The sequence below is a fragment of the Physella acuta genome, unplaced genomic scaffold (genome assembly GCF_028476545.2).
Source record: "Physella acuta isolate Inbredline_101_S28 unplaced genomic scaffold, ASM2847654v3 ptg001134l, whole genome shotgun sequence".
Lineage (NCBI taxonomy): Eukaryota > Metazoa > Mollusca > Gastropoda > Physidae > Physella > Physella acuta.
In genome coordinates this window covers 175357-187731 of record NW_026732651.1, presented here as the reverse complement: position 1 = coordinate 187731, position 12375 = coordinate 175357, and the positions used below count along the sequence as shown (strand labels likewise).

Genomic DNA, 12375 nt, shown 5'->3' with positions numbered 1-12375 from the left:
ACATATCACCTTGTCCTCAAACTGACCATACCTGACATGTCACCCTGTCCTCACCAAACTGACCATACCTGACATGTCACCCTGTCCTCACCAAACTGACCATACATGACATATCACCTTGTCCTCAAACTGACCATACCTGACATGTCACCCTGTCCTCACCAAACTGACCATACATGACATGTCACCCTATCCTCACCAGACTGACCATACATGACATATCACCTTGTCACCAGACTGACCATACATGACATGTCACCCTGTCCTCACCAAACTGACCATACATGACATATCACCTTGTCACCAGACTGACCATACATGATGTATCACCTTGTCACCAGACTGACCATACATGACATATCACCTTGTCATCACCAGACTGACCATACATGACAAATCAACCTGTCACCAAACTGTCCTCATGACATATCATCCTGTCATCAATAAACTGACCATACATGACATATCACCCTGTAATCATTAGACTGACCATACATGACATATCACCTTGTCATTACAAGACTGACCATACATGACATATCACCCTGTCATCACCAGACTGACCACACATGACATGTCACCTTGTCCTCAGATCGACAGAAGCAGCGAGCTAGCGGTCATCACCAGCAGCCACCCCATCCAGGTGACCTTCGTCATGGACTCGGTCGACATGGACCATCAGCTGGCCAGCCACACCTACGGCCCCTCCCTCTGTGTCCTCGTACCCCCCGCCCTACACATCAGCTCCTACCTCATAGCGTAAGCCAATTTGATCTTGTCATTTTTCTACAAACTAGGACAGGTACTGACTAAAGCTGAGGCAGGATCAAATTACAAAAAAGTTCAACTTGAAATTTTGGCTTTTTCTAAAAAAATCAAACGATCAATAGGGCAGCTGAAGTAGAGTTCATGGTTCTTGACCTCAGTATATGAAGTGATGGTGTGGTCAGCACATACCCAGCATCCTGTACTTTCCTTTACGAGGTTCAACTTACCAATCAGAGCTGGGAAGTTCTGCGGTCTTAAGTTTGGATCGATGATAGAATTCTTCGTTTTATTCCTCTGGTACAAATATATATATATATATATATATATATATATATATATATATATATATATATATATATATATATATATATATGTGTGTGTGTGTGTGTGTGTGTGTGCATATATATATATATATATATATATATATATATATATATATATATATATATATATATATATATATATATATATATATAAATATATATGTTGTGCCAGGCAGAGCGCTCTATGATGTAGACTTTAATGTTGTACCGGACAGAGCGCACTTTGATTTATGTGTACGTGTACGTGTACGTGTACGTGAACGTTGACGTGTACGTGTATATATAAATAAATAAATTTTAAAAAATATAAAAAAAATTATATATATATATATATATATATATATATATATATATATATATATATATATATATATATATATATATATATAATTTCTAGCGAATCCAGTGTTGCTTTCGACTTTTGCTATGCCAAGGAGAGCTCAGGAAACTTGTTAGGTACTGTATTGATAAATAATTGAAATATCAGTTGTTTAATATTGATGTATGACTTCACATCAATAAAAAATGACATTTGATTATTAACGTAAACCAGTGTTATAAAATATTAGCATATAGGTCTACCCCTCCTTCCTATATTGCTCATTATAGCAATCAAGAATATATATCAATCGTCTTTGCTTTCCTTGACGTTCAGCGTATGATTCCTGACTGAACAGATTCCACATTCTTGGTGCAGTTAATAATAGTCAATAGAAGGGGCGGTGTGGCCTAGCGGTAGAGAGCTAAACATCTGCCCCATATGTCTTGGGCACCAACAGAAAAAGATGATGGTGAAACTAAATAAAACCATCAGTAAAACCACACATCAAACGGTACTGCGGTGGATCTATTTTTAGACAAACTGGCTTAACTCACAACTGCAACTGTTTAGACCCGAGTGGTGACGTCACATGGGCGGGTGTCACCCGGTGTGGTAACTGAAGGTGTTACCACCTGGTGTGGTAACTGGAAGGTTTCACCACCTGGTGTGGTAACTAAAGGTGTCACCACCTGGTGTGGTAACTGAAGATGTCACCCCACCACCACTCAACACGAATACGTTTTCGGATAGATGTCACTCTCCTACTATGTAATTATTTAATCTTGTGACCTTAATAGACAGGTCTGTGTAATCGTATTGACCAATGTCTTTCAGGCGTTTTAGTGACGTCAAAACGACCGGTTGGTGTCGTATCCGGCAATTGTTGGTCCATGACCTCCATGCCGGTACAAGACACAGCGGTCAAGGTCAACCTCAGCCGGAATGTACTGGCAGGTAATGAAAAAGTTACAGTTTTAGTGTGATGGACAAAAGTTACAGTTTTAGTGTGGTGGACAAAAGTTACAGTTTTAGTGTGGTGGACAAAAGTTACAGTTTTAGTGTGATGGACAAAAGTTACAGTTTTAGTGTGGTGGACAAAAGTTACAGTTTTAGTGTGGTGGACAAAAGTTACAGTTTTAGTGTGATGGACAAAAGTTACAGTTTTAGTGTGGTGGACAAAAGTTACAGTTTTAGTGTGGTGGACAAAAGTTACAGTTTTAGTGTGGTGGACAAAAGTTACAGTTTTAGTGTGGTGGACAAAAGTTACAGTTTTAGTGTGGTGGACAAAAGTTACAGTTTTAGTGTGGTGGACAAAAGTTACAGTTTTAGTGTGGTGGACAAAAGTTACAGTTTTAGTGTGATGGACAAAAGTTACAGTTTTAGTGTGGTGGACAAAAGTTACAGTTTTAGTGTGGTGGACAAAAGTTACAGTTTTAGTGTGATGGACAAAAGTTACAGTTTTAGTGTGGTGGACAAAAGTTACAGTTTTAGTGTGGTGGACAAAAGTTACAGTTTTAGTGTGATGGACAAAAGTTACAGTTTTAGTGTGGTGGACAAAAGTTACAGTTTTAGTGTGGTGGACAAAAGTTACAGTTTTAGTGTGGTGGACAAAAGTTACAGTTTTAGTGTGGTGGACAAAAGTTACAGTTTAAGTGTGATGGACAAAAGTTACAGTTTTAGTGTAGTGGACAAAAGTTGCAGTTTTATTGTGGACAAAAGTTATAGTTTTAGTGTGATGCACAAAACCCTAGAAAAGGGGGATGACGAATAAACAGCGTGTTTACTGTAATTCCTGAACCTTTCTTCCAGAAATGCTGTTTCCCTTGAAGAAGTTGGGCATCGAATACGTCACCTTCGGGAGGTTCGACCTCGTCCAGTACTGCATCATCGCCTCGAAGGAAAACACGCAGGTCAAGGTCGAGTGGAGGCTGGAGGACGTGGCCTTGACCTTCGTTCTGAAGCAGCACGAATGGAGGCTTGTGAGTTGTTTTTTTTTTAAATCGCTCTCTTGGGTTAGCCGTACCGCTTTATACGTTTAGGTTAATGCTAGTTTTTGGGGGCTAGACATGATATCTGTTCAAGTTTGAGGTTATTCATGAGCTATGGCAAGGACGTAGCAGGTTTAGAATATAAGGGTAGAAAAAAATTCTAATTTTATGTTGGTGTTGTGGGTTAATTATGAAAAAGCAGCTTGCCGAGTTGCCTGGGTGTTTCAAGCTTGTTAGCTAATGAGTTAGGGATTAAAAGGCTTTTCACTTCTCCTAAACTCCAGGAAGAATTGGAATCTCTGATGCTGTAATCGATGACCCTATCCCAGGGTTCGGCAACCTTTTGAAGCGGAAGAGCCAAAAGTTACAATTTTCAAAATTTCCCTGGTTTTAAAGAGCCACCAACATTTTTTTTATTTCAAATATTTTTTTTTTATTAAGATTATTAGTATTTGTTCAAGGAGCTGGAGAGCCGCATCTTGATATCAAAAGAGCCGCATGCGGCTCGCGAGCCGCAGGTTGCCGACCCCTGCCCTATCCCTAACTATTACTCCTTACACTACATTTTAAACCTGATCCTTGTTACAGTCGATAACACCAGACTTCGATGCTAACTTTGAATTAATCCGAAAAAAAAATACTTGGATACCAAACAATAATATTACTGGCCTTTTACATGAAAAATTTAAACGTGACCTGCTGTTTTGAAGCCTCGCTTAGATGACACGACATTCATGTAATGTCACCACACTGAGACAATATGACATGACATCTTTCATCACAATCACAACGCATGCCACGATGCTATGTCACCACACTGAGACAATATGACATGACATCTTTCATCACAATCACAACGCATGCCACGATGCTATGTCACCACACTGAGACAATATGACATGACATCTTTCATCACAATCACAACGCATGCCACGATGCTATGTCACCACACTGAGACAATATGACATGACATCTTTCATCACAATCACAACGCATGCCACGATGCTATGTCACCACACTGAGACAATATGACATGACATCTTTCATCACAATCACAACGCATGCCACGATGTTATGTCACCACACTGAGACAATATGACATGACATCATCACAATCACAACGCATGCCACGATGCTATGTCAACAAACTGAGACAATATGACATGACATCTTTCATCACAATCACAACGCATGCCACGATGCTATGTCACCACACTGAAACAATATGACATGACATCTTTCATCACAATCACAACGCATGCCACGATGCTATGTCACCACACTGAGACAATATGACATGACATCTTTCATCACAATCACAACGCATGCCACGATGCTATGTCACCAAACTGAGACAATATGACATGACATCTTTCATCACAATCACAACGCATGCCACGATGCTATGTCACCACACTGAGACAATATGACATGACATCTTTCATCACAATCACAACGCATGCCACGATGCTATGTCACCACACTGAGACAATATGACGTGACATCTTTCATCACAATCACAACACATGCCACGATGCTATGTCATCACACTGACAGTACCTGAGATTAAGCTAGGGCGGATTATGAACCATCAACCTGTCACCAGAATAAACATACATGACATGTCATTCTGGCACCATACTGACCATACACGACATGCCACCCTGTCATCATCAGACTGACCATAAATGACATATCACCTTGTCACCAGACTAACTATACATGACATGTTACCCTGTCATCATTAGACTGGCCATACATGACATATCACCTTGTCATCAGACTTACTATACATGAAATCTCACCGTGTCATAATCAGACTGGCCAAACAGGACATGTCACTCTGTCATCACCAGACTGACCATACATGACATATCACCTTGTCATCAGACTGACCATACATGACATATTAGTCACCAGACTGTCCATACATGACATATTACCCTGTCACCAGACTTACTATACATGACATGTCACCCTGTCATCACCATACTGACCATACCTGTCATATCACCTTGTCACCAGACTGACCATACATGACATATTACCTTGTCACCAGACTGACCATATATGACATGTCACACTGTCATCATCAGACTGGCCATACATGACATATCACCTTGTCACCAGACTGACCATATATGACATGTCACACTGTCATCATCAGACTGACCATACATGACATATCACCCTGTCATCATCAGATTGACCATACATGACATATCACCTTGTCACCAGACTGACCATATATGACATGTTACCCTGTCATCACCAGACTGACCATACATGTCATATCACCTTGTCACCAGACTGACCATACATGACATATCACCTTGTCATCAGACTTACCATACATGACATATCACCCTGTCATCACCAGACTGACCACACATGACATGTCACCTTATCCTCAGATCGACAGAAGCAGCGAGCTAGCCGTCATCACCAGACTGACCATACATGACATATCACCCTGTCATCACCAAACTGACCATACATGACATGTCACCTTATTCTCAGATCGACAGAAGCAGCGAGCTAGCCGTCATCACCAGACTGACCATACATGACATATCACCCTTGTCATTACAAGAATGACCATACATGACATATCACACTGTCATCACCAGACTGTCCATACATGACATATCCCCTTGTCATCAGACTTACCATACATGACATATCACTCTGTCATCACCAGACTGACCACACATGACATGTCACCTTATCCTCAGATCGACAGAAGCAGCGAGCTAGCCGTCATCACCAGACTGACCATACATGACATATCACCCTTGTCATTACAAGAATGACCATACATGACATATCACACTGTCATCACCAGACTGACCACACATGACATGTCACCTTATCCTCAGATCGACAGAAGCAGCGAGCTAGCCGTCATCACCAGACTGACCATACATGACATATCACCCTTGTCATTACAAGAATGACCATACATGACATATCACACTGTAATCACCAAACTAAACATACATGACATGTCACCTTATCCTCAGATCGACAGAAGCAGCGAGCTAGCCGTCATCACCAAACTGACCACACATGACATGTCACCTTGTCCACAGATCGACAGACGCAGCGAGCTAGCCGTCATCACCAGCAGCCAGCCCATCCAGGTGACCTTCGTCATGGACTCAGTCGACATGGACCATCAGCTGGCCAGCCACACCTACGGCCCCTCCCTCTGTGTCCTCGTACCCCCCGCCCTACACATCAGCTCCTACCTCATAGCGTAAGCCAATTTGATCTTGTCATTTTTCTACAAACTAGGACAGGTACTGACTAAAGCTGAGGCAGGATCAAATTACAAAAAAGTTCAACTTGAAATTTTGGCTTTTTCTAAAAAAATCAAACGATCAATAGGGCAGCTGAAGTAGAGTTCATGGTTCTTGACCTCAGTATATGAAGTGATGGTGTGATCAGCACATACCCAGCATCCTGTACTTTCCTTTACGAGGTTCAACTTACCAATCAGAGCTGGGAAGTTCTGCGGTCTTAAGTTTGGATCGATGATAGAATTCTTCGTTTTATTCCTCTGGTACAAATATATATATATATATATATATATATATATATATATATATATATATATATATATATATATATATATATATATATATATATGTTGTGCCAGGCAGAGCGCTCAATGATGAAGACTTTAATGTTGTACCGGACAGAGCGCACTTTGATTTATGTGTACGTGTACGTGTACGTGTACGTGAACGTTGACGTGTACGCGTATATATAAATAAATAAATTTTAAAAAATATAAAAAAAATTATATATATATATATATATATATATATATATATATATATATATATATATATATATATATATATAATTTCTAGCGAATCCAGTGTTGCTTTCGACTTTTGCTATGCCAAGGAGAGCTCAGGAAACTTGTTAGGTACTGTATTGATAAATAATTGAAATATCAGTTGTATGACTTCACATCAATAAAAAATGACATTTGATTATTAACGTAAACCAGTGTTATAAAATATTAGCATATAGGTCTACCCCTCCTTCCTATATTGCTCATTATAGCAATCAAGAATATATATCAATCGTCTTTGCTTTCCTTGACGTTCAGCGTATGATTCCTGACTGAACAGATTCCACATTCTTGGTGCAGTTAATAAAAATCACTAAAAGGGACGGCCTGGCCTAGCGGTGGAGAGCTAAACATCTCCCCCCATTTGTCTTGGGCATCTACGGAAAAAGATGATGGTGAAACTAAATAAAACCATCAGTAAAACCACACATCAAACGGTACTGCGGTGGATCTATTTTTAGACAAACTGGCTTTTAACTAACAACTGCAACTGTTTAGACCCCAGTGGTGACGTCACATGGGCAGGTGTCACCCGGTGTGGTAACTGAAGGTGTCACCACCTGGTGTGGTAACTGAAGGTGTCACCACCTGGTGTGGTAACTGAATGTGTCACCACCTGGTGTGGTAACTGAAGGTGTCACCACCTGGTGTGGTAACTAAAGGTGTCACCACCTGGTGTGATATTTGGAAGGTGTCACCACCTGGTGTGGTAACTGAAGGTGTCACCACCTGGTGTGGTAACTAAAGGTGTCACCACCTGGTGTGATATTTGGAAGGTGTCACCACCTGGTGTGGTAACTGAAGGTGTCACCACCTGGTATGATAACTGAAGGTGTCACCACCTGGTGAGGTAACTGAAGGTGTCACCACCTGGTGTGATAACTGAAGGTGTCACCACCTGGTGAGGTAACTGAAGGTGTCACCACCTGGTGTGATAACTGAAGGTGTCACCACCTGGTGAGGTAACTGAAGGTGTCACCACCTGGTGTGATAACTGGAAGGTGTCACCACCTGGTGTGGTAACTGAAGGTGTCACCACCTGGTGTGATATTTGGAAGGTGTCACCATCTGGTGTGGGAACTGAACCCCACCACTACTCAACACGAATATGTTTTCGGATAGATGTCACCACTCTCCTACTATGTAATTATTTAATTTTGTGACCTTAATAGACAGGTCTGTGTAATCGTATTGACCAATGTCTTTCAGGCGTGTTAGTGACGTCAAAACGACCGGTTGGTGTCATATCCGGCAATTGTTGGTCCATGACCTCCATGCCGGCACAAGGCACAGCGGTCAAGGTCAACCTCAGCCGGAATGTACTGGCAGGTAATGAAAAAGTTACAGTTTTAGAGTGGTGGACAAAAGTTACAGTTTTAGAGTGGACAAAAGTTATAGTTTTAGTGTGATGCACAAAACCCCAGAAAAGGGGGATGACGAATAAACAGCGTGTTTACTGTAATTCCTGAACCTTTCTTCCAGAAATGCTGTTTCCCTTGAAGAAGTTGGGCATCGAATACGTCACACTCAGCACCTTCGGGAGGTTCGATCTCGTCCAGTACTGCATCATCGCCTCGAAGGATAACACGCAGGTCAAGGTCGAGTGGAGGCTGGAGGACGTGGCCTTGACCTTCGTTCTGAAGCAGCACGAATGGAGGGTTGTGAGTTGTTTTTTTTTTTTTAAATCGCTCTCTTGGGTTAGCCGTACCGCTATATACGTTTAGGTTAATGCTAGTTTTTGGGGGCTAGACATGATATCTGTTCAAGTTGGAGGTTATTCATGAGCCATGGCAAGGACGTAACAGGTTTATTATATAAGGGTAGAAATAAAATCTAATTTTATGTTGGTATTGTGGGTTAATTATTAAAAAGCAGCTTGCCGAGTTGCCTGGGTGTTTCAAGCTAGTTAGCGAATGAGTTAGGGATTAAAAGGCTTTTCACTTCACTTAAACTCCAGGAAGAATTAGAATCTCTGATGCTGTAATCGATGACCCTATCCCTAACTCTTACTCCTTATACTGCGTTTTAAACCTGATCCTTGTTAAATTTGTAGCGAGAACACCAGACTTCGATGCTAACTTTGAATTAATCCGAAAAAAAATACTTGGATACCAAACAATAATATTACTGGCCTTTTAAATGAAAAATTTCAACGTGACGTGCTGTTTTGAAGCCTCGCTTAGATGACACGACATTCATGTAATGTCACCACACTGAGACAATATGACATGACATCTTCATCACAATCACAACGCATGCCACGATGCTATGTCACCACACTGATAGTACCTGAGATTAAGCTAGGGCGGATTATGAACTATCACCCTGTCACCAGAATAAACATACATCACATGTCATAGTGGCAACATACTGACCATACATCACCAGACTGACCATACATGACATATCACCTTGTCACCAGACTGATCATACATAACATATCACCTTGTCACCAGACTGACCATATATGACATGTCACCTTGTCACCAGACTTTCTATACATATCACCTTTCACCACCAAACTGGCCATACATGACATGTCACCCTGTCATCACCAGACTGACCATACATGTATATCACCCTGTCATCATCAGACTGACCATACATGACATATCATCTTGTCATCAGACTTACTATACATGACATGTCATCCTGTCATCACCAGATTGACCATACATGACATGTCACTCTGTCATCACCAGACTGACCATACATGACATGTCACCCTGTCATCACCAGACTGACCACACATGACATGTCATCTTATCCTCAGATCGACAGAAGCAGCGAGCTAGCCGTCATCACCAGACTGACCATACATGACATGTCACTCTGTCATCACCAGACTGACCATACATGACATGTCACCCTGTCATCACCAGACTGACCACACATGACATGTCATCTTATCCTCAGATCGACAGAAGCAGCGAGCTAGCCGTCATCACCAAACTGACCACACATGACATGTCACCTTGTCCTCAGATCGACAGAAGCAGCGAGCTAGCCGTCATCACCAGACTGACCACACATGACATGTCACCTTGTCCTCAGATCGACAGAAGCAGCGAGCTAGCCGTCATCACCAGCAGCCAGCCCATCCAGATGACCTTCGTCATGGACTCAGTCGACATGGACCATCAGCTGGCCAGCCACACCTACGGCCCCTCCCTCTGTGTCCTCGTACCCCCCGCCCTACACATCAGCTCCTACCTCATAGCGTAAGACAATTTGATATAGTCATTTTTCTACAAATTAGGACAGGTACTGACTAAAGCTGAGGCAGGATCATATTACAAAAAAAGTTCAACTTCAAATTTTGGCTTTTTCTAAAAAAACAACAAACGTTCCACTTTCAAACCAAACGATCAATAGGGCAGCTGAAGTAGAGTTCATGTTTCCTGACCTCAGTATATGAAGTGATGGTGTGGTCAGCACATACCCAGACTCCTGTACTTTTCCTTACGTGGTGCAACTTACCAATCAGAGCTGGGACGTTCTGCGGTCTCAAGTTTGGATCGATGATAGAATTCTTCGTTTTATTCCTCTGGTACAAATATATATATATATATATATATATATATATATATATATATATATATATATATATATATATATATATATATATATATATATATATATATATATATATGTGTGTGTGTGTGTGTGTGTATATATATGTAAACATGGTAAGGGGTGGAAGCAGGCGTTGTAACTGAAGTAGCAATATAAACATAAAGTGATATTTCAACGCCAAGCAGAGCGCTCTATGATGTAGACTTTAATGTTGTACCGGACAGAGCGCACTTTGATTTATGTGTACGTGTACGTGTACGTGTACGTGTACGTGTACGTGTACGTGTACGTGTACGTGTACGTGTACGTGTACGTGTACGTGTACGTGTACGTGTACGTGTACGTGTACGTGTACGTGTACGTGTACGTGTACGTGTACGTGTACGTGTACGTGTACGTGTACGTGTACGTGTACGTGTACGTGTACGTGTACGTGTACGTGTATGCGTAGATGTACGTGTACGTGTATGCGTACGTGTACATTGTTCGTATAACAGGAGAAGTAAGTACAGCCGGCACGAGATACGCGAGTGGCTGGCCGTATCAGTGAAGGTATCACCAGAAGACAGCTATGTAAAGTCCAAGACAGGTCTGACCTTCGGCTGCTACATCTTCGGCACGGGTCTCGGCTTCTCATACTTGTACAACCTTTGGACGCTAATGCCCTTGGTGCTGTTCTACACAGTAGTACATCGACACGTGAGCGCCCCGATGCACGAGGTATTTTTAGATACGGGTTGGAACATACAAAATCACACCCATTTGATGAGGGACAATATACACTACAGTAAGCAGAAAAACACGCAGTTAGCAATATTAAGTGTAGACCAACAAAAAGCCTTTGATAGAGTAGAGAACACATGGCTAATAAAAACAATAGACGCATACAAATTAGGGTCCTATTTTAAAACCTGGATCACAACATTATACAATAATGCACAAAGTCATCTAATTATAAACAACACCCTTACCAACCCAATACAAATCGAGAAATCAGTTAGGCGAGGATGTCCACTATCCCCACTATTGTATATACTTAGCATAGAATCATTATTAGAATTTATTTGGAAGAACAAATTCATTAAAGGATTACAGATCCCCAAAACAATACATAGGAAAATACTTGCATACACAACTTTCTTACCTCAGACAGAAAAAGAAATTAAAACATTTATAGACACTTTTATATACTTTGGGAGAGATAGTGGGGGTAGAATAAATACAGAAAAATAAAAAAAATAAAGGGAGTAGGTAAATGGACTGGGAAAACAAATTAAACATGCCAATTACAGTGACTGACAAACTAAAACTGTACGGCATAACATATACTGATGACCCAAAGAAAGAAGACAATGTAACGTGGACAAAACTTACGGGAAAAATTACGCACAAACTAAACAATTATAAAAATTACAACACCTTGATATTCTCCCGGGCAGCTTTAGTTAATAGGTACATCATACCCAAAATCATTTTTAGCCACAAACAACACAATGTCTGCTAAATTAAAAAAAAAACTATCAAAAATATTAG

At 41.0% G+C, this 12375-nt stretch overlaps 1 protein-coding gene and 1 long non-coding RNA gene across 2 annotated transcripts; both read left to right on the top strand.

Moving 5' to 3' along the window:
- The first annotated feature begins 622 nt into the window (after window positions 1-622).
- LOC131956213 (uncharacterized) lies at window positions 623-3265 on the top strand. Its single transcript, XR_009388942.1, has 4 exons — window positions 623-759; window positions 1489-1547; window positions 2248-2367; window positions 3223-3265. It is a non-coding gene; the product is annotated as an uncharacterized LOC131956213 (long non-coding RNA).
- Window positions 3266-6618: 3353 nt separating this feature from the next.
- On the top strand, window positions 6619-10491 carry LOC131956210 (uncharacterized). The gene is made up of 5 exons (XM_059320626.1): window positions 6619-6660; window positions 7280-7338; window positions 8476-8595; window positions 8749-8927; window positions 10321-10491. The coding sequence occupies exons 3-5, from the start codon at window positions 8532-8534 to the stop codon at window positions 10489-10491; spliced, it is 414 nt and encodes a 137-aa protein (XP_059176609.1). The 5' UTR covers window positions 6619-6660; window positions 7280-7338; window positions 8476-8531.
- The last annotated feature ends 1884 nt before the right edge of the window (window positions 10492-12375 follow it).

What these genes read in the sequence shown, in the direction of transcription:
- LOC131956210 (XM_059320626.1), top strand. Translation starts at nt 8,532, where the DNA reads ATGACCTCCATGCCGGCACAAGGCACAGCGGTCAAGGTCAACCTCAGC. An exon ending in CAGCCGGAATGTACTGGCAG is followed by an intron (nt 8,596 to 8,748) that starts GTAATGAAAAAG and finishes CCTTTCTTCCAG; the next exon opens with AAATGCTGTTTCCCTTGAAG. An exon ending in AGCAGCACGAATGGAGGGTT is followed by an intron (nt 8,928 to 10,320) that starts GTGAGTTGTTTT and finishes CCTTGTCCTCAG; the next exon opens with ATCGACAGAAGCAGCGAGCT.